This window comes from Mytilus trossulus, chromosome 10 (assembly GCF_036588685.1).
Source record: "Mytilus trossulus isolate FHL-02 chromosome 10, PNRI_Mtr1.1.1.hap1, whole genome shotgun sequence".
NCBI lineage: Eukaryota > Metazoa > Mollusca > Bivalvia > Mytilida > Mytilidae > Mytilus > Mytilus trossulus.
The window spans coordinates 57,965,271-57,988,058 of NC_086382.1; the positions used below are offsets into that span (position 1 = coordinate 57,965,271).

The following is a 22,788-nucleotide window of genomic DNA, read 5'->3' on the forward strand; positions in this document are numbered from 1 at the left end:
TAGAAAATAGAATATTACACATCTTTTAAAAATAAAGATATAGGATAGGTTACTACATGTAGTAAAAAACTAAGTAAATAACCTTTATTGCACTTAAAAATCTAAATTTATTGCACGACATAAACGTTCTATTTTTATTTGACATGTGTATTGTTAAACGTCCACATATTTTGTCGATAATTTTGACATGTAACGAAGTTATATGATTGTATGTGATACTGTTTCGCAAGAGTAGTATAGCCGAATTTAACAGAAATAATAATATGGACATATTGTAACACGAACATTTACAGTGTGCTCTGACTTAATATTCAGTACGTGTTTTCTAAAAAATAGTAATACGTTTGATTCTAGGGGATCGAAATTAAAAGGGGGAGAGGATGTATCAACCTAACAAATTTTATTTCACATTTTTCTTAATCGTAAAAAGGGTGTATAGACCCCATGTACCACTTCACACCATTATAAATTTTTAAATATGAAACTGTCAAAAATAACTGTTACTCTATAAAACCGACTTAATAGTCCTACCTGCATGGCCGACCGGAGATCATTCAACATGTATAGCCGGGGGTGGTTCTATTATGATTTCATTTGTTAACATTGTCAATTCAGTAACATCTTATAGACCATACAAGAGATTGTTGTATTTAATTATACAAAAACAAGTACAATCATTCATTTATTAAACATTTTTAACAGTAGGTCAAATATAAACCTCTTTTATTGAAAACTAACTAAATTTGAAAATTGACAGAAAAGGCTGATAGACAATATATGAACCACTGTATGTTGATTTGGCTTTTAATTTTTAAAGGTACAACATTTTACACTCCAGTGGTTTTATATATGTCCCTTTGACTATTTGGTTTGATAACTGTAAACCTTAGACTTCTTAATTCATCACGGGGCTTTGTGAATTACGTTATAGTATACATGCTAACGTGTGTCAATAAATATTCAATAATATATATACATTGTATATAGAAGTATTTAAAAAGATTGGGACTAAACAGGATCTACCAAAACAAGGATGAGTATCTTTATGAATTAATTCTTGTAAAAGTTAAAATGCATGTATCTAGCAGCATGATGTATCTAAGTGCGATAATACTTTTTATGTTAATAAGTTGCGTTATTACATTTAATTTAACAATCTTACATACGAATGACGTCCATGCACATTATGAGGAGATGAATAAATATGGTGGTCAGTGTGACAGTCCAGGAAGTTGTTACGGGGGTATGGCTAGACTTAAGTACAAAGTGGATGAAATCAAGAGACTGTATCCCAATACATTGTTTCTGGATGGAGGAGACCAGTATCAGGGGACCCTGTGGTTCACACATCACGGAGGGACCATCGTACACACCTACATGAACCTCGTAGGATATGATGCAATGGTTTGTACAAATATGTTTTACAAAAAACTATTATACTGTGTAGCTTGTCCTTTCTTAACTTGTATACCCTCAATGAAGCTAAAATTGCTCGAAAAAGGAAAAAAATCATAACCTCAATGTTTCTACGCTTTTATTAATTATCCTAGCTTTTATGTCTTACTGCAGTCTCAATTTTTCAGAATTGTCTTTTGCTCGTTATTTTAGCATGTATGTCCTGTATTTAATGTAACCTATGGATAGTACTGAAGGATAATTTTTTTTAGAAATATATATAGGTTTAGAATTGAGAAAAAAATTGGAAAATGTTCTGGATCTTTGGGAGACATCGAAGCAAGTGGAACACCATTCCGGGTATTCATTACTAGTATATATATAATAAAATACCATGTACTGACTACAATGGTTCAAAACGAAATATTCCAATTCAACCTCCTTCACTACAAATGTAAACAAAGCCATTTTTTTAAATAGACCATAAGGTTCCCGTTATTTCACACAATTGTTACCTCCATTCTGAAATTCTGCCCCTATCCAATATAGCCGAACTTACCGTGAAGGGGTCTATTGAAATAATTTGATCATGACATACTCGATGCTCATTTTGAGAAAAAAATATGAAGTTTTAGCTTAACTAGTCTACCTCTGAGATGTTTGGATATAAAAAAAGAAGATGTGGTATGATTGCCAATGAGACAACTCTTCACAAGAGACTAAATGACACAGAAATTAACAACTATAGCTCAACGTACGGCCTTCAACAATGAGCAAAGTTCATACCGTTAGTTCTCATTAAAGTTCTTAGCAAACAGTTTAACATCTTAAAATTCACAAGAGTAATTGATTTCACTGTACTTCAAAATATTTTTTTTCATATTCCGACATTTTAGTACTTTTTGTTATGTTCCTTAGACATTTTACGACTATTTTAGATTTAAAGTAGAACAAGGTCAGAAAATGTTTAACAAAGCCGACTTTATACTCTTCATTGCCAGTCAATTAAAAGTATATACCTGACTATGTGTAGTGACAACTTGTAAATCTTACTTCAATCTGTGTTTAAATATGTAACAAAGGAAATGTAACTGTTATTGTGTATACGTGCGGAATAATTTAAAAAACATGAAACACTTCACTTATATTACTGTGCATGTCCATAAGGATGTGTGTATACATTGTAGATATAAGAAAATGTGGTATGAATGCCAATGAGACAACTCTTCATCTAATTTATAATCTACAAAAGCAAACCATTATAGGTAAATAAAATTGAGAATGGAAATGGGGAATGTGTTAAAGAGACAACAAGACGACCATAGAAAAAAACAACAGCAGAAGGTCACCAACAGGTCTTCAATGTAGCGAAAAATTCCCGCACCCGGAGGCGTCCTTCAGCTATCCCCTAACTTATATATACTAGTTCAGTAATACTGAACGCCATACTATTTTCCAAATTGTACACAAGAAACTAAAATTAAAATAATACAAGACTCACAAAGGCCAGAGTCTCCTGACTTGGGACATGCTCAAAAATGCTGCGGGTTTAAACATGTTTATGATATCTCAACCCTACCCCTATACCTCTAGCTAATGTAAAAAAGTAAACGCATAACAATACGTTCAAGTGGAGTCCGAGTCTGATGTCAGAAGATGTAAGCAAAGAAAATAAACAAAATGACAATAATACAATAATACAATATAGCTCAACATGCAGACTTTTTATACGTTCAGGTATTTCACATCCAATTTTTTATGGAAATATTCTTTATAAAGCACAAAGGTGTCAGTATTCACCTCATAAACTTACAAAACCTTTGAATAGACTTATTAAGAAGGGATATAATTACGATACTGTTGTCAAGTCATTAAAGATTGCATATTTTGGCGTTAATATTGAGTCACTGATAAGGTCTTTGCGTCGGAACTAAACACATTTATTCTAAAAACAGTTGTTGGCATGACACGGGTTATGTTCTTCTCATATATGTTATGATGGTATGATACTAAACCCCTTACGGGAAGGATTGTGCCTGATGTTCATATGATGAAATCATAATCTTTCAGTCAGTTTAATTGAAGTCTGGAGCTGGCATGTCAGTTAACTGCTAGTAGTCTGTTGTTATTTATGTATTATTGTCATTTTGTTTATTTTCTTTGGTTACATCTTCTGACATCAGACTCGGACTTCTCTTGAACTGAATTTTAATGTGCGTATTGTTATGCTTTTACTTTTCTACACTGGTTAGAGGTATAGGGGGAGGGTTGAGATCTCACAAACATGTTTAACCCCGCCGCATTTTTGCGCCTGTCCCAAGTCAGGAGCCTCTGGCCTTTGTTAGTCTTGTATTATTTAAATTTTAGTTTCTTGTGTACAATTTGGAAATTAGTATGGCGTTCATTATCACTGAACTAGTATATATTTGTTTAGGGGCCAGCTGAAGGACGCCTCCGGGTGCGGGAATTTCTCGCTACATTGAAGACCTGTTGGTGACCTTCTGCTGTTGTGTTTTTTTTTTATTTTGGTCGGGTTGTTGTCTCTTTGACACATTCCCTATTTCCATTCTCAATTTTATTATAAATAACAACAGACTACTAGCAGTTAACTGACATGCCAGCACCAAACTTCAATTAAACTGATTAAAAGATTACGATTTCATCATATGAGTATCAGGCTCAATCCTTCCCGTTAGGGGTTTAGTATCATACCATCATAACATATATGAGAAGAACATAACCCGTGTCAAAGTACGGTTTTCAACACGGAGACTTGGCTCACAACAAACAGCAAGCTATAAAGGGCCCCACAAATTACTAAAGTAAAACCATTCAAACGAGAAAACCAACGGTGTAATCTATATACAAAAAATGAGAAACGAGAAAGACTTATAAACACATTAACAAACGACAACTTCAAGCATCAGATTTTTGAATATATGCATTTATATTGCATATATTTAGAAAAATGGATTAACTACTAAAAAAACCATTTCATTAAAACCTTCGATCCAACATTTGCTGATACAATGGTTGATTCTTTGCATTTTGTTATTTGTAAAAAATAACAATTTTCACAATTTTCTTAGACTCAAGGAAGGATTTAGAGATTGGCATAGTGTATATTTAAACTTGTATATGGTTAAAGACTGCATGCTACCCTTTATATTTTTCGAAAACTGCTAGTGTCGTGGTCATTGGCGTGTACCCAATATTTGAAAAAAATCATTTCTGAAATAAAGTCAACATGTTATGAAGATTATAGAGATTCAATGGTACTGCATTGGTAAAGGTGTCTCTAAATGTATATATTTCACGTAAATCTAAAAGATCATTTATTTACATGTTATTCTAACGTGTGAGTCATCTTCAGAATGACCTTTATGTCCACTATAGAGGATACATTCTAATTTCTATATCAACATTTTGAGTTTTCAGTGCTTTTACTACTATTACTAATTCTGATATTTATGAGTTTGAAACACATGATGTTTTTATATCTATATCTGATTGTTTTCAACATGATTTTCAATATTCTGTAACATATTCTTATTCTTCCCCTTAAAACAATCTAAAGGATTCCAGTAGTCCTTCGCAAACTTCGATAGTGCCTTTTCTCTGTAGAATCCTTTTTTTTTTTACTAAATACACTACATAACTACACGGCAATAAAGTTGTAAAACTTAATTTGCAATAAGACTTACATTAAACTGTTTTTAAATTTTGTTTAAATACCTTGCAAAAAAAATGTCGTTTTTATTTTTTAAATCTTACTGGTTAAAATTATATATTAATGAGGGCAATAGCTTTATTTTGTTAACCATTATAAGGTGATATATAATTTTACTCGTTCATTCTAAGTATTTATAGACACGAAAAAGATGTAATATTAATACAAACTTTCATAATGAGAAATAGGTAAGCGGACTTACTGTCACTAAATCTAAATACATTAAATATTGAAGACATTTAAAAATCTATTGAAATCGGTCATTTTTTCGAAATTGAGAAAGATAGGATAAAGAAAAGATACTCACGAGGTACATTAAAAAACGATATAAGATTAACATGAATGGTAGTGTATGACCTCAAAATTCAAAACAAGTCTTACATACGAAAACACGTTTAAACATTCATTTGCATGAAAGTTAAACAGAAATAAATTTCACTTCAACTGAAAAAAAATCAACTCACATTATATCAATCGAAATATGAATTTTCATAAGTACGCAGAGACAAATGAAAGGGTTAAAATATCACCTCTTATATATATAATAAAATTAAAGAACAAATGTGTCCATGGACGCAGTAACCTCCGCTTCTACAAAAATGTCAAATTCATCAATTAGTCATTTATGAAAGTACACTTCTCTTGAACGGCAAAAGTGAGGTCACCCGATTTCAAACTTGATCTGTGTTTGGTGTTAATAAGCATTGTGTATAAATTTCACAACATTTGGTTGATTCAAGCTAAAACTAGAGTGTGGAAACTGCAAATGTAGAAGTTTTTCAATTTAAAAGGGGGCATAATTTGAGAACGAAGAAACTAAGTGACGCCAACCAAATACAAAATTAATCAGTATGTGGTGGTACTTAGCATTGTGTGTGAGTTTTATAACATTTGGTTAAGGTAATAACGTAAACTAAAGTTTAAGAACGGAAAATAATTTTGGAATGTACGTACAAGGGTAAAACTTAATGTCCATGTCGCGGAGTAAATAATCGATATCATCAGGAAAATGTAAATTTCGAACGCTAACCGAAATCCAAGGGCTCGGAGGATTGCCTTTCAATAGGCTCATAAATTGTATATTTGAACTCGTTCACTCTTAGTAAAATAGACACGCAAATTATGTAATATTAATACAAACTTTAAGTTGAATAATGACGAGAAAAAAAGGTAAGCGAACATATTGAAATCGGTCGGGTTTTTCTTTATCGAAATTGAGAAAGAATAGATGCTCACGAGCCTAATATATAACATAAAGTACTAAGGTTAGAATGAAAAGTGGGGATAATCTCAAAATTCAAAACAAAACTTCTGTACAAAAACTCGTTGAAAGATTGCACAAAATTAAATCTAATAAAATAAATTTTACTTCACCGCCTGGTTATCTCCAACAAAATCTCACATTATATCAATCAAAGTATGACACACTATACATGGTAAGTAAGATCGAGTTATATTTTATTTTGTAATGTTCCATTGGAGATTCATGTTATCTGTTTTTAACGCCAATCAATGAACATGGTAATGTTAACATTAGGCTATTTGTCAATTGCCCATTTGATTCTGGTATACCACACGTTAACTCCCCATGCTAAAAAAGCTGGGGAAAAGGGGCTATTGCAATAGCAAAGCATAACCAAAGTGCACATACATGTAAGAGTTTTTACCAATATTTAATGAAAGTATACTGATTTCAGAATTAGTGCATAGCTTAACAGAAGATTAAATGTAAATCAAATATTTGAAGAAAACATAAATATACGCAGCTAATTTAATTAGCTAAAGTTTAACTTCTGTGAACAAAGCATATTTTCAATCAAATTAGTGTCTTTCCATTTTTCATGTAGTAGTTGATCATTTACAGCCTTTTTATTATTATTTTCAGGCTTTCGGAAATCATGAATTCGACAGAGGCATTTCAGGACTTATGACACTTCTAGAAAACAGCAATAATTTTACAATTCTAAGCTGTAATATTGATACAACCAGTGAACCGAGCGTTCAGAATAAATTCGTAAAAAGTGTTATCATGGAGAGAGGCGGTGAAAAAATTGGTATCATTGGTTACACTACAAAGAGTACTCCTTTTGTTTCAAATCCAGGTACCAATTTAAATTATATTACAAAAAAAAATGTTTTTCAAAATATATAAAAGTATATTTGAGTTGTAAGATGGCGCGAACATGTTCATCAGGCCACTCTACCATTTCAAATAGGACTACATTATTTGGTATTATGGGTAAACCTGAATCTACTTTCCCTTTAATGATGGGGCATTACATATTTTGGGTCAAAACACACAGTGAGATACTGGGTGTCGAATATATCTAGAAGGAAATAACTATGTGTCTGTTATATATTTGTCAAATATCGACTTGCCGGTCACATAGGCCCTTTAAAGTACTCGTATTGTCCAAAATACACTACCGCAGTATTCAAAGCCCGAAATCATTACATTTTTCGTTTGATTTCAACAAATCGCTTTTATTGTCAACAATCTCCCCAAATAAATTAATACGAAAAAGACGTTGTCGCTGTTTTTGTCAACAATTTCAAAATCTCTTAGATTGAAATATGTAGGTATCCTATAAAATTGGTGTTCAATGAACGTTAACTATTTTCAAAGTGGCAAATAAAATTATATAACAAAGATGTCATAAACTTCTATTTGTACAGGCAATTTAATATTTTTGGACGAGGTGACATCTATTCGAACACAAGTAACCATTCTTAAAGACCAAGGAGTGAACAAGATCATTGCTGTTGGTCACGCAGGATTTAAAGTCGACCAGAAAATAGCCGCTGAAGTGGATGATGTCGACATTGTTGTTGGTGGCCATACTAATACGTTCCTTTATACAGGTATTAATTTTCCTTTCCTGTTGTTATTTTTCCTTTCTTTTGCTTTAAAGTGCAGATGGCTCTTTTGAAGAATATAAATTTGTCAAATGGTCTGATATGCATATAGATAAACGGCCATTCAGACATCATCAACCTTCAATTTTCACTATTAAAAACAATTTCACTAGGATATTTTATATATAATGGTACTAATATTATAGATGAGTAAAACCGGTTTCAAAATAAGCACATCATTGTATTTTCCTCAATATATTTGTCCTGACCCTATTTGCTTCTATAGGCTTTTATAATATTTCTGTTATTTTCTAAAAAAAATATTGAAATTCTATATTCATTTCAAGTTAATCATTGCGTTTTTTCTTTATGGATAAGAGCTCTGGTGCAGAAAAAAATGTTACTGTTAATGTTATTTATACGAAAGTAGCCCGATGCAGTTATGAATAAATAAATGCAACAATAGTATACTGCTTTTCGAAAGTGATAAATTGATTGAGAGAAAAAAATCAAGGTGACAAACTAAAACGGAAGGAAACACATCAATTATAAGCGGAAACCAACGAAACAACTGAAATACTTACAGTTTTGTAAGTGCAACTAAATACACACATAGCATGGGACACTTACCATGTTGTAATCTCGGTCATGCGTCTTTGTGTTCATTTGATTCCTTCAGGCCTTGATTTGAAAATCAATAACTAATGTCGCTTTCAATTTACCCTCGCTAATAGGATTTGAATCTAGAATGTTTGTTACATAGATATAGGAAGATATGGTATGCGTGAAAATGAGACAACTCTTCATCCAATAACAATTTATAAAAGTAATCCGTTATAGGTCAATGTGCGCTCTTCAACACGGAGCCTTTGCTCACATCAAACAGTAAACTATTAATAGCCTCAAAAATAACTAATGTAAACAGTTCAAACGGGAAAACCAATGGTCTAATCTATATGTCCATAATTCAAATTTGATCAACGGAACAACATGGATGTTTTGATGTGTTTGAGCTTTTGGTTTTGTCATTCAGTTATGTTTAAATTGTTATACGATGATGACTGATGTACCCATATTTTGACTATTTTATTAATTGTGACTGTTTATTTAACGCATCATGTAAATGTAGCGGAATTTGATGAGACTGTTATTAAAGTGAGAGGGTTAGCGCTATAGAACCAGGTTTAATCCACCATTTTCTACATTTGAAAATGCCTGTACCAAGTCAGGAATATGACAGTTCTTGTCCATTCGTTTTTGATGCGTTTTGTTTTTTGATTTTGCCATGTGATTATGGACTTTCCAAATTGATTTTCCTCTGAGTTCAGTATTTTTGTGATTTTACTTTTTACAAACTTTCCTTTCTGATTTTTCCTCGGAGTTCAGTAATTTTGTGATTTTACTTTTTTGGTCAGTTTTAACAAATCTCCTCAAAAATTTCAACTGGATATTGTTTACACTTTCATAGGTTTAAAGAAAGGGTATCACTGAAAATAACTTGTCAGAAAGTATGTTGTTCTTATCAATACAGATATGAGTTGTTCATGCGGGCGATTCTGATTTCAAGGGGTCTTTGTTTAGAATTGATCAGATACTATGCATGTGAAGTAGTTTAAGGGTGCCATATGTAGAGCAGGATAATTCTTTCCCTTCCGGAGCACCTTAGATCACCCCCAGTTTTTGGTGGGGTTCATGTTGCTACATGTTATAAGTCTTTATTTTTTTATGCGTAATATTGTTTGTCTGGTTGTATTTTTCTTTTTTTAGCCATGGCGTTGTCAGTTTATTTCGAGTTATGAGTTTGAATGCACTCCCTGGTATCTTTCGCTCCTTTTTTTTTAAGGCAGACTCAAAAGGGCTTCCTTTATTTATCCCTTGGTAGTCAATGGTTGAATATTAGAGACCAAAAATTGTTTCGGAGAATGAGACTAATAACAGTACATTATTTTTTTCTATATTTATATTAGGAACAGCACCATCCAACGAGAAACCAGTAAATGTATATCCTACTGTTGTCACAAAGAATAACGGCGACAAAGCTTTAGTAGTACAAGATTATGCCTTTGCTAAATACCTTGGATTTCTGCAAGTAGAATTTGATAACGACGGGAAAATTATAAGCTATGGTGGAAACCCTATATTACTAGATAGTACAATACCTAAAGGTAGTTATTTAAATACCTTAGACATTTCAATTATAGTATAAAACAAATTTGCATTGATTTGTTGTAATATAAGAAGTTAGAAGATGTATTTGTTGTCAATATTCACGTGAGAACTAATGTTTTCATAAGATTTCTTCATTCATCCTTCGATGTAGAAGAACAAAATAAATGATATTAAATGTAAAGATATAAGATAATTTTGTGCACTTGATAGTCGGGTTTTTTGTTGACAAATTTATTTCTCTATCGGCTATATGATCGAAATAAAATAATGACTATTGAAATGAAACTTACCCAAAATGAAAAGAACAGTAATCGCCATAACTTTACCAAAGGTGAAAACAAACGCGTTCGTCTACTAAAGACTCATCAGTAACGCTCTAATCCAAAATAAGTTTAAAAAAGGCCAAATAAAGTACGAAGTTGAAGAGCATTGATGACCATAATTCCTAAAAGTTTTGCCATATACAGCTAAGGTAATCTATGCCTGAGGTAAAAATACTGTCTCACATAAAACAATATAATGAAAACTAGAGCTAAATCAGAAACAGAAAAGAGTCAACTGTTGGTAATATATAGGTTATATGAGAACCTCTTTGGTAAAATTAACGTATATTTCTTGTTATAAGTCAGCATTAACAGCTACAATATCTTCGAACCGGTGAAATTTTCAGGTCGTTTCTTTTACTTTTTTCTACTGCTTTACCTTATAATAAGGTAAGACACCTTTCATTTGTCTGAATCAAACTTTCAATTATCGGGGCTTAACTATGACAATTGTGGTATTTGAGAAAACTGAAGATTGAGCCAGAAAAATCTTATAAAACACTATGGAACATTTTGTTTGTTTTTGGTTTTGACTATTCAAAACATATTTGCTTTCTATTAAGACGATGATACTGAAGAATGAAGAAAAAAAAGATTGAAGACCAAAATAATACTTTTTAAATGCTAAAAAAGGGAATTCAAAAGCTTAAATTCTAGCTGATTTTAATCATTAAAGCATAATTTAATTTTTACTCTTTCCAGATGAAGCTATACAGAACATAACAAATGAATTTGGAAAGGAGGTTATATCAATGATGAATAATGTTATAGGACGGACTTTAGTTTACCTGAATGGAGATCGACATACCTGTAGATTACAAGAGTGTAATATGGGTAAGCTGTTACAATATTACAAATTTGCATACGAATTACGTATGTTTTTGTAATCTTAATTCTAAATAAATGCAATAGTAGTTTACTGCTGTTCAAAAGTCATAAATTAATTGTGAAAAAAACCAAGTTAATCCGGGTAACGAACTAAAACTGAGGGAAACACATCAAATATAAGAGGAAAACAACGAAGCAACAGAAACGCTAAAGTGCAACAAAATACCAAACGACAATGCAACACACCCAAAAACGAATTATAAGATAAATAGAGGCAACAGTAGTATACCGCTGTTCAAAATTCATAAATTGATAGAGAAAAATAAATTCGGGTTACAAACTTAAACTGAGGGAAGCGTATCAAATATAAGAGAACTACGACACAACAGAGACACAACACCGAAATGTAACACACACATAAACTATAATGTAACAATTGCCATTTTCCTGACAAGGGAACAGGACATTTTAAGAAAAAATGGTGGGTTGAACCTTGGTTGAACCTTGGTTTTTGTGGCAAGCAAAACCTCCCGCTTTTATGACAATGTTAAATATAACACTAAGATAACATCACTACATGACAGGACTACAATACAAACAAATGGAAGAACACACAGGACAGAGACATACAAACAATGTTATATATTGGTGTTCTATTGTTGCTTTTATTATACTATTGATTAAAGTAAACGGAGGGAAGGGTTGACATACAAAACATTTGACAACGTATCATCAGTTCTTGAGCATGTCTCTATGCTCCTCTTATTGGCCAAGGTCAGCGCGAAAATAAGCTAATTTGAAGAGTAAAAGATTGATTATGGTGAAAACCATTAAATGGGTATATGTGTGGCGAAATAAAATATCTTCTTCCAACATAACCTTCTTTAATCACAAGGAAAGGACGACGTATTAACTTTCTTGACAAAGGCCAACGGTTAACTAAGCTAAATCAGTTGCTAGTGCAATATTGATAAATGGACTCAGTGAAATTTCATCAAATCTGATCAAGTTGATACATGAATTATCAGTAAACCGAATTGTTTTTTTCTAGCTAAAGTTTCTTTAAATATAGTTGACAAATTGGTCTTGTCTGCGATATTGGCTTCGCTAAAGACGTATTCAAGTTAGGAATATGACATTCGGTGACCACCTGTCAATTGTCCCAACGATTGATTATCCCGACACTTGTTGCGAGAATACAACTTTCTCTAATTCTATGGAAATTTATCCCTTTCTGAACCCATTGTATAAAAAAAATTAATCAACGTGTGGTTGCTGGTGATCTCAAAAGATCATTGGATGATTTTAAGGGTCATGACCTTTTTAGCTAACTGAATGAATCAAAATATGATAACAGGTGTTAATGAAATTGACAACTTCGTGCAATGTGAAAGGCACTCGAAGGAGATTTTCGGTTAACAAAAAAGAAAATGTCTTTTTAATCATTAGAGAAACAGATTCTTACATAGTTACTCGTGAATTATCGGATTTTAAAATTGATAATTTAACTATCTCGATTGGATAAATCCGATAATCCACTGGTATCAATGTAAGAATCTATATTTATCAAAAATTTTCTGACAACGATGAGAAACATAAAGTGATTTTATTTGTACGACTAGTTTGAACAAAAACTAGGTAAGATAGACTTGACATGGCGCGAATGATACCCTAAGTTTACCTACTTAATAAAAAAAAATAAACCAAATTGATAATTTAAAATAGGATATGAAAAAACAAATTACAGCTTCTAGCTATAGACAGATATTAGAAACATCCCCTTTTGATCTTTCCTAGCCCATATCAAACACTTTAATTGGATGACAGGTGAACAGAGAATATAATATCCCAAGTTTGTGATGACATTTTAGTGCATCTGTCACCGGGGAAATAAGGGTGACTTTTGAGTGTGTGTAACAAGAGCCTGACTGAATGGTCTCTTGTTACGGAAATTGTGTGATGCACCTGATCACACGAACGAATGATTGCTGTGAATAGCAATGAGAACTCTGAATACGAAAACTCTGGTGAAACTAACTACTGAGACTCTGGAACTAGCGACGAATAAACCAATACTTCAGCGTGGAATACTAATACTTTTATTACAGATGGACTGTGTTCAGGGTAAAGTCCTGAGTCCGAATCTTGCTTACAAAAATTATAAACAAGTATTTATACACAATTGAATTTACAAGTATAGACATAACAAATAACAATTAATTTGAGTAATATTGTTCACTGACAAAGATTAAATTATTTTTAGAACTTGAAGAATAAATATTAAATGATAATCTGATTATGACAATTAAGAACATACATTATGAATAAGGTAAAATGTCACTAATTAGCTAACCGATTGAAACATGTCACTCAATGTCCAAACTGAGAATTAAATGCATATTAAAGAATGTTGATCTTAAGTCCTGGATACGAAATGTAAATAGAAATGAAATTATAAAATATAATGAATAATAAAACACAGATAATTAATGTCTAAAATGTCAAAATTGAGAATGTTATATTAAAGTCCAAAATAATAAACGAAGCTGCTTTTTCCACTGTCACATATGCCTCTCCTCCCAATTAAGTCCGTCCTCGGACTTAGCACTATCTGAATCGGCCTCCTCTGCGGTTGTTATAGTGTCTGTTGTTGTTATTGGGACGCTGTTGGTTTTGACGGGATACAAGATGGAGTTCGTGGTTAAGGTCCTGAAGTTGAAAAGTCAATTGAGAAATCGAGTCCGCTTGAAAATTTACCTTTGAACATAGGTCTGCTTTTTCTTTTTCTAATGCTTGTTTTTCATTTTTCAATGATTGGATTTCATCCGTAAATTCGGTCGAACGCATATAGTAAAGATCTTGCACCATTTTAACAGTCCCGTCTTTTTCGATTACTTGGTCCTTTAATTCTTGAATTTGATCCACATATTCCTGTACGTTTATGTGCGAAGCACTTTCTTCTTTCTGTTGACGCAGGTTTTCAAGTTCTTGCTTGAACTGGTCTCTCTCTGATTCGATAATTTGCTGATTCTTTAATTGAATTTTGAGTGCCTCGATGCACCTTTGCTGTTCTAGATTTGTATTCTTTTCCTTGATAATTTTCTGTTTCACACTTTTTAATTCTGTTTTGAGCACATTTGAAATATCCAAATATTGAATGAACGGTGAATTACGCATACCAGAGAATGGTAAAGCACGGATAATATTTTTACACTGAATATATATGTTTATCCTAGCTGTATCGCGCTCTTTCTGTTTTCTGGATTTCACACTTACTGATTTACTTTTGCTGTCCTTTGTAACTTTAGAAAAACACTTACTAGAATAATGTCCGAATTTTCCGCACGAATAACATCTCTGATTGAAAGAGTTACAAATATAATGCTTGTGAAATTTGCCACACCTCCCACATGCTGGACTATAACCTGACTGGATGTTCCATGGTCTCCATTGTGGTCGGAAGCTGTACTCCATCACTGAATATTGTTTACGCTACTTATCTGGGAACTCGCTTGGCTGCTTGAGGTCTCTGGATCGTGTGCTGAGCATAGAAGTCAGCACGCCGTCGTCGTCCACCAATCTGTCACCGGGGAAACTGGGTGACTTGTGGGGTTGTGCAACAAGAGCCTGACTGAATGGCCTCTTGTTACTGAAACTGTGTGATGCACCTGAATACACAACGAACGATTGCTGTGAATAGCAATGAAAACTCTGAAGACTGGAACTCGGGTGAAAACTGACCACTGAGACTCGGGAACTAGCGAAGAATAAACCAATAATTCAGCATGGAATACTTTTACTTTTATTACGGATGGACTGAGTTCAGGGTAAAGTCCTGAGTCCGAATCTTGCTTATAAAAATTATAAACAAGTATTTATACACAATTGAATTTACAAGTATAGACATAACAAATAACAATTAATTTGAGTAATATTGTTCACTGACAAAGATTAAATTATTTTTAGAACTTGAAGAATAAATATTAAATGATAATCTGATTATGACAATTAAGAACATACATTATGAATAAGGTAAAATGTCACTAATTAGCTAACCGATTGAAACATGTCACTCAATGTCCAAACTGAGAATTAAATGCATATTAAAGAATGTTGATCTTAAGTCCTGGATACGAAATGTAAATAGAAATGAAATTATAAAATATAATGAATAATAAAACACAGATAATTAATGTCTAAAATGTCAAAATTGAGAATGTTATATTAAAGTCCAACATAATAAACGAAGCTGCTTTTTCCACTGTCACAGCAGCAAAAATGATGCCTCATTATATCTTACTAGCAAGTTTTATTATGTTTCAGGTATGAATCTCTATTCCCTTGAGAAATGCTGAACTAGGGAACCTCATACTCCCTAAACCAAAAACAAAATTGTTAATGAAACCATTTATGTATTCTGAACCATTTTTGTAGAATAATTTGCCAATATCTTTCAGACATATTACAAATGTTGGTTCTTTCAAATGCAAAATAACAGATCATTTATCAAAATCAACATGTTGATAAAATATTGCACTGATTATTTCATCTTTTTTTTACATAACATTTTATAAAGTTGTATTGAATATTATCATCATACTTGACTTTCATACTAATGTATCCATTGCATATATTTGTTTTTTGTTTTGTTTTTTGCTTTTCTATGATAAGGGCCTCAGGGGAAAATAGTCAAAACGCTAACTTTGTAACCCACATAACATACAGTGTTGTTGTTGTTAAATAGTTTTAAATGGACACGAAATATTGCATATTTAATGAATCCGTTTTGTTTTCTATTATCAGGGAACTTGATTGCAGATAGTCTTGTTCATCAGAATCTACTACATGCAGACAGCATTGCTGGAACTCATGTCTTCATCTCTTTAGTGAACTCAGGGTCTATACGATCATCACTGGACAGAGGTAAATATCAAATAAATCCGGTCGCCTCAATGATGAACTTGGGTGAGATTAACAAAAAACACAGAACTAAAAATCGAAATTGTAAGTCAGAAAAGAATTTTTTAAGGAAAAATAAACTAATAATGATGAAGATCCTTTTAAAGAATTTTTTTTTTTAAATGGCGGGAAAATGCTGACTTTGATTGACTTTTTTGTCCCACTTATGAATATAACACCAATCCGAGTTATTAATTTAAAAACACAGACACAGACTGAACATAATAATCTTTTTTTTGTTTGTAAATCATTAAATTTTCACACATGAGCCTGACGCACCAACATTACTTTTGTGTAAACCCTTTGTATAAAGTGATGATTTAAATCTATATGAAGGAGCACATTAACATACACATAACGGACAGGATCACGCAAACTGAAATCATATTGTGATGATAGAGTTAAAACAAAAAAGGCATGATACTGTTGTGAAGGAAAGGCAAACGATATCAGAGTGACACTCAAACTTATCAGTAAACTGACAAAGCCTTGGCTAAAAAGGAAAAAAAAAGACAAACAGACAAACAATAGTAACCGTAACCAAACACAACAAAGAAAACTAAAGACTGAACAACACAAATCCAACCAAAAATGTGGATGACCAGAGGTGCTCCGGAAGGGTAAGTAGATTCAGCTACATAAAAATGAAAAGTTCACAATTAGGAAGCTGAAATAATCTCTTTTGTCGTAAATTTCTGTTTTCAACCGACACTGATTGTCAATTTCTAGACGAAGGTCACGATAGGAGGCAAATATATTTGTCGTATTCTTTATCTCAAGTTTGGTGGTATAGATGCGTTCAACATAGTCACAAATTTTTTAATCATTTAGTGAGAGAACATCATCTATATAGCAAAAAATAAAATGAGATTAGGGTTTTGCTTACTTCTTTTTAATTCTTCCTAAGAAGTTCTTGTATGCAGTCAGTCTCACATGAATAAAAGAACAAGTCGACAGGCAAAAAGGGCATAATTAATCAGTTACACAAATGGTAACGGTATGAAATTTAATTTTTGTAGGAAATATTACGATAGGGCATGCTTTACAAGCACAACCGTTTAGAAATACATTGGAGACAATCAAACTAAGGGGAGATTACTTACTGCAAGCATTAGAACATAGTGTTTCGGACTATGATGTTGAAGAACCTAGTGGAAAGTTTTTACAATACTCAGGTGAGTTTTTCTTAACTATTATCTGAATGAGCTTAGTGATCTAGTTGTTCCTCTTCAACTCTTCAAATTTAATTTGAGTATCGTTATTAGTCAAACAACTTTCTATGAGAAAGAAAGTATATATATATAGAGAAAGAGAATACTCGATGATGTTTTTTATGATATTGTTGTTCTAAAAGGTCAGTACGATGCTAAAGTTTTGTTTTCGACATAGTTCTTTAAAAACTTCGGTGGCGTTAGTCAAGTGCTAATTATAGCATTAAACCTTTTGTAATACTATCACTTTGAAAGGATTTAAAAGGTACTGATTTGTGCATCTCGCATCTACTGAAACAAACATATTCGATGCATGCATAAAAAGATGTCATTTTTAAAATATAACTTAGGGAGAAAATCGTTTAAGTGCATTCATTTGTTATCTTACAATTGCATTGTTATTGTAAAAATAACTAGCTAAGAGAGATAACTAGAAAATTACAAAATTAACAACACAAGGTACACTAGTTTGTTCCCCTTGACACAAGGTACACTTGTTTGTTTCCCTTGACACAAGGCACACTTGTTTGTTTCCCTTGACACAAGGCACACTTGTTTGTTTCCCTTGACACAAGGCACACTTGTTTGTTTCCCTTGACACAAGGCACACTTGTTTGTTTCCCTTGACACAAGGCACACTTGTTTGTTTCCCTTGACACATTAATTCTGTCTCTTGTATTTGTCGCGTTAAACCACTTAAACAACCAATGGCTTAAGTAGAGAACAAAAGAGGGGCTAAAAATACCAGATGGACGGTCAAATAAAGGCAACAGTAGTATACCGCTGTTCGAAATTTATAAATCTATTGAGAGAAAAAACCCAAACAAATCCAGGTTATAAACTAAAACTGAGAGAAACGCATCAAATATAAGAGAACTACGACACAACAGAATTATAGATAAAAAATTAACTGTCAACGCCATGGCTTAAAATAAAAACAAAAACAGGCAAATAATAGTACACAAGACCCAACATAGAAAACTAAAGACTGAACAACACAGTATATACAGTCAGTCAGAGTATATACGAGAACGACAATTCAACGTGAATGATATTTGTTAACAGAAATAATATGGTTTCTTCTTCCAGGAATAAAAGTCAAATATGATTTAGCAAAACCCCCGCAACACAGAGTAGTTGAAGCTTCAGCAATCTGTCAGAACTGTACATTTCCTGCATATGAACCTATTGATAAAACTATTATGTACAGCTTGATTTTATCCAACTTTATTCTGACGGGTGGAGATTCGTATCACGTGATTAAAGATAATGCAGAGTTAACACATACTGTTGGTAGGTTTATGTTTGTTTCTAACCCGGATAGATAGTTTCTCGACTGTCGCGAGCAGAAAATTAACGCGGATATAAATAGACGCAAATATTTAGAACGTTGATATTTCTTGTTTTACTACATCAAGTGAATTTGAAAATCTTGAAATTAAATCACCGCGAAGTGGGTTATAAAGGAATTTACGTGAAATAAAGTATTTCGGTTCGAGTAAAAGTATTGACGCTTTCGGAATCATGGAAGAAAGTTTGAATGCAGTTTTTGATGACGTAATAATAAAGTTTATTAATTCATAGACGCATAATATATGTTATTTTTCTCTAGATGGACCTTTGATATGTATCTTAATAAACTTATGTATTCATCTTAAAAAAATATTCACTAAAACATTAGTCTATGTTGTTTGTTACAGGTGATCTGGATTCAGATGTTCTGATTGAATACGTTAAAAATGCATCGCCTTTTTACCACGGCATTGAAGGGAGAATAACGATTGTTAATTCAACAGGGATTACTGACAGTTTAACATGTGATAATGGAGCCATATTAACATGTGATAAGGTGAAATGTCCATGTGATTCAACAAACAGGGCTATATCTACTAACACCATACTTAGCTTTAATGTGTTATGTTTGTATTGTATATTGCATTATTGTTTTAAATCATTTTAATCACTATAGGCATAATAGGATTACAGAATAAATCGAAATTAGTCCGGAAAAATAGGCAAATGATTTGATTGTTAACAGTTGCTCAATCTCAGTTGTAGGTGAGAGTTACATGTATTCATTAAAGTTTGTAAGAAGGAATGATATAATGTACAATAAAAAAAAATCAAAGCTTTTGAAAGTCTGAAATATTTAGAGAGTTTTTAAAGGCTCAAATGGAGTAGAATTAGATTTATATTAGGTTTCGTTTGTTAGAACAAAAAACATACCAAATGTGCAAAAGGTTAGGATATGCCTTTAAATTTGATTTTTGCTAATATTCAAATTGATGATATTTGCGAAAATTTCATGAAAATGATGCAAAACTTGTACTATTGTTATATAATATTTTTTTTCTACCAATTTATTGTAAATTTGGCGACAGAAATTTCTATCATTAGTGATAAAGTTGCTAAAATATATACTCTTATCAACAGCTTGTCAGACCACCTTTATTTGGTTTCAATACATTTGACTTTAAGCTGGGGTCACATATTTACGATTTTTATTACCGTTCTTGACAGGACCATTCCCGATTAAAATGTATTAAAAGTCTGATCAAGATCCTGTGAATCGTGGATGGAAATTCAAACTTAAATTAAAATTTGTAAAAAAAATAATTTGATCACGACAACAATCAGATAGTGTTCAGGAAGCACCGATATTCAACCGTTTCTAAGCGAATAAGTCCCGATAATGCCGTTCTGAATCCGCTTCTAATCCGATTTGCATTTTTCGCCAGTTAAAATTCGACCGAGTCTGTCACGACTGCGTCCCGACTCTACCGAATGTAATCCGACTGAGATCAGACAGTGACCAGACTGTGAACCGACGCTGACGGAAGTTATTTGTTCGAAAACTGTCGGCATATTCAGGATAATCAGGTACTGTCGGAACGTAATCCTATCACGGTCCGCTCTATCGCATTGCAAACGGCTTTGTCTGGTCTCAGTCGTATTGTATTCTGTAGTTGTCGGGACTCTGACGTGGGTATCGTTGACGAATTTCGTATTAATAACGGGACTGTTTCGGAACGGTTTCGGCAAAAAACGGTTCGCAATCGACAAGATCTAGATGCAATCTGGACTCAATCGGCAGAAAAACAGCTATGAAAAATTACTCCGGATCATTCCCGTTCCACAGGACACCGTCCAGAATACACAAGACATTGTTCGGAATTCGATCCGATACAGCAGAATCTGTCACGACATAGCCACGATTGTAATCCGATTAGACAAAATCGGCTGAGTTGCTCCGAATGTTACGGGACGCACCTAACTGTCGGGATGCTTTGCCGAACTATTCGGACCCTTCCCGATCCGTAGGAATCTGTTACGAACTAAAACGACTGCGTTCAGACAATGATAGGACATTCCAGATAATTGAGGATACCAATCGGCAATGTGTGAACCCCGCATTACAAACATATCACACACTATATTCAACTTTCTGGTTTATATGTTATTCAGGTAGACAAAGTGTCATATCCTATGTAATACTATTTGTCATTGTTGATCTCTATTTTATGAAAAAAATATTTAAAGGGGCAATATCAGTATTATACAACAAGTAATGTGATCAAATGCTAAAGACTATTTTATATGGAAATGAAATGTGAATATATATGTTGTATGACGCCGGTGTTACATTTGTTTTGTATTTAAAAAAAATATTAATATTTTTTCAGAACGTTTTATACTTTTTATGTTTTTTATGTATAGTTATTGATAAATGTACCAGACCTGTATTCTTTATTCCATTGTAATATTATGATTGTTTATTTTTTTCTTTATTGACAAGCATTTTGTCCAATTAAAAGCTTTACTATTTGTAATTTAGTTTAACCAGATATTTAGTACACATGTTTCCTTATGAGAATAGTCAGGTACTATTTACTACAAAACTAATGCTGTGTAGGTTCTTGTTAATGTCTGTGTTGATGCTTAATAATTTACATGTTCTATCTTTGTTTTGCTTGTTCTTGATATCGTTGTTTATTTGACATTTCCATTGATCTGGATAACATGTATTTTTTTTTTATGTTGAATGAAATTGAAATTGGATTAGTAGAAAAAGCAAAAGTAAGCTTCATTACACAATTTAATCAAAAGGTTGTGTTTTTATATACCAGAGTTATGATTATAATGTTTTTTTTCTGTAAGATCAAAAGTGTTAGAATTGTTCATATAATATGCTCTTGTGAACAAGTGTATCTTCTATCGGGAACCTTAACTTTTTGTTTTGATGTTATTGTGTAAAAAAAAACAGTTAATTCCCCTTCAAAGTAAGTAGTTATTTGCTGCATAGCGGAACTGAAAAGACATATTTATATCACATGTGATTAAATTAAGTTGCTATTATACAACAAGAAAGCCACCTTATAGTGTAACAACTAAAATACACCGTAGGGGTAATGAGGATCTTCAACAAGTATAAAAGAAGATGTGGTATGATTGCCAAAGAGACAACTCTCCACAAAGAGACCAAAATAACACAGACATTAACAATTAAAGGTCACCGTGCGGCCTCCAACAATGAGCAAAACCCATACCGCATAGTCAGATATAAAAGGTCCCCAAATGAAGTGTCTATTAATACAATATGTGTCTAGTATAAATAAAACGAGCCAGGGGATACATGTACACATGGCCAACGTAGATACAAGTATCTTGTCATAGCAAGAAATAAATCCTACTTTGTAAAGGATCACTCTGATTCAAACAAACAAAATTCTGAAACTGATATTATCAAGATACTTGATTTTTTTATTGACAACATATGTGTTACGTTCGGAGGACGTGTTTTTTAACAGAATGTCGGCATTCCAATGGGAACTAACTGTGCCCATCTACTTGCCGACTTATTTCTTTATCATTATGAAGCTGACTTCATGCAGGAACTTCTTAGGAAGAAAGATAAGAAGTTAGCAATATCCTTTAACTCTACTTTCCGCTATAAAGATGATGTTCTTTCACTAAATAATTCAAAATTTGGTGACTATGTGGAACACATCTATCCCATTGGACTAGAGATAAAGGATACTACAGATACAGTTAAGTCGGCTTCTTATCTTGACTTACATCTAGAAATTGACAGTGAGGGTCGGTTGAAAACTTTACGACAAAAGAGATTATTTCAGCTTTCCAATTGTGTACTTTCCATTTCTAAATAGGAACATTCCAGCAGCACATGCATAGGGGATATATATCTCCCAATTGATACGATATTCTCGTGCTTGACTTTCCTATCATGATTTTCTTGATAGAGGGTTGCTGCTCACAAGGAAGCTATTAAACCAAGAGTTTCAAATGATGAAGTTGA

At 32.6% G+C, this 22,788-nt stretch overlaps 1 protein-coding gene across 1 annotated transcript; it reads left to right on the top strand.

Annotated features, from left to right (window-relative positions):
* The first annotated feature begins 986 nt into the window (after positions 1 to 986).
* Positions 987 to 21,430, top strand: LOC134688243 (snake venom 5'-nucleotidase-like). The gene is made up of 9 exons (XM_063548745.1): positions 987 to 1,404; positions 7,011 to 7,227; positions 7,802 to 7,987; positions 9,949 to 10,146; positions 11,176 to 11,307; positions 16,105 to 16,224; positions 17,280 to 17,435; positions 18,561 to 18,764; positions 19,172 to 21,430. Exons 1-9 carry the CDS (start codon positions 1,072 to 1,074, stop codon positions 19,429 to 19,431), a joined length of 1,806 nt encoding a protein of 601 aa, XP_063404815.1. The 5' UTR covers positions 987 to 1,071; the 3' UTR covers positions 19,432 to 21,430.
* The last annotated feature ends 1,358 nt before the right edge of the window (positions 21,431 to 22,788 follow it).

Coding starts and splice junctions, on each gene's coding strand:
- LOC134688243 (XM_063548745.1), top strand. CDS start 1,072: ATGCATGTATCTAGCAGCATGATGTATCTAAGTGCGATAATACTTTTT. Junction 1,405..7,010: donor TCGTAGGATATGATGCAATG/GTTTGTACAAAT, acceptor TATTATTTTCAG/GCTTTCGGAAATCATGAATT. Junction 17,436..18,560: donor AAAGTTTTTACAATACTCAG/GTGAGTTTTTCT, acceptor TTCTTCTTCCAG/GAATAAAAGTCAAATATGAT.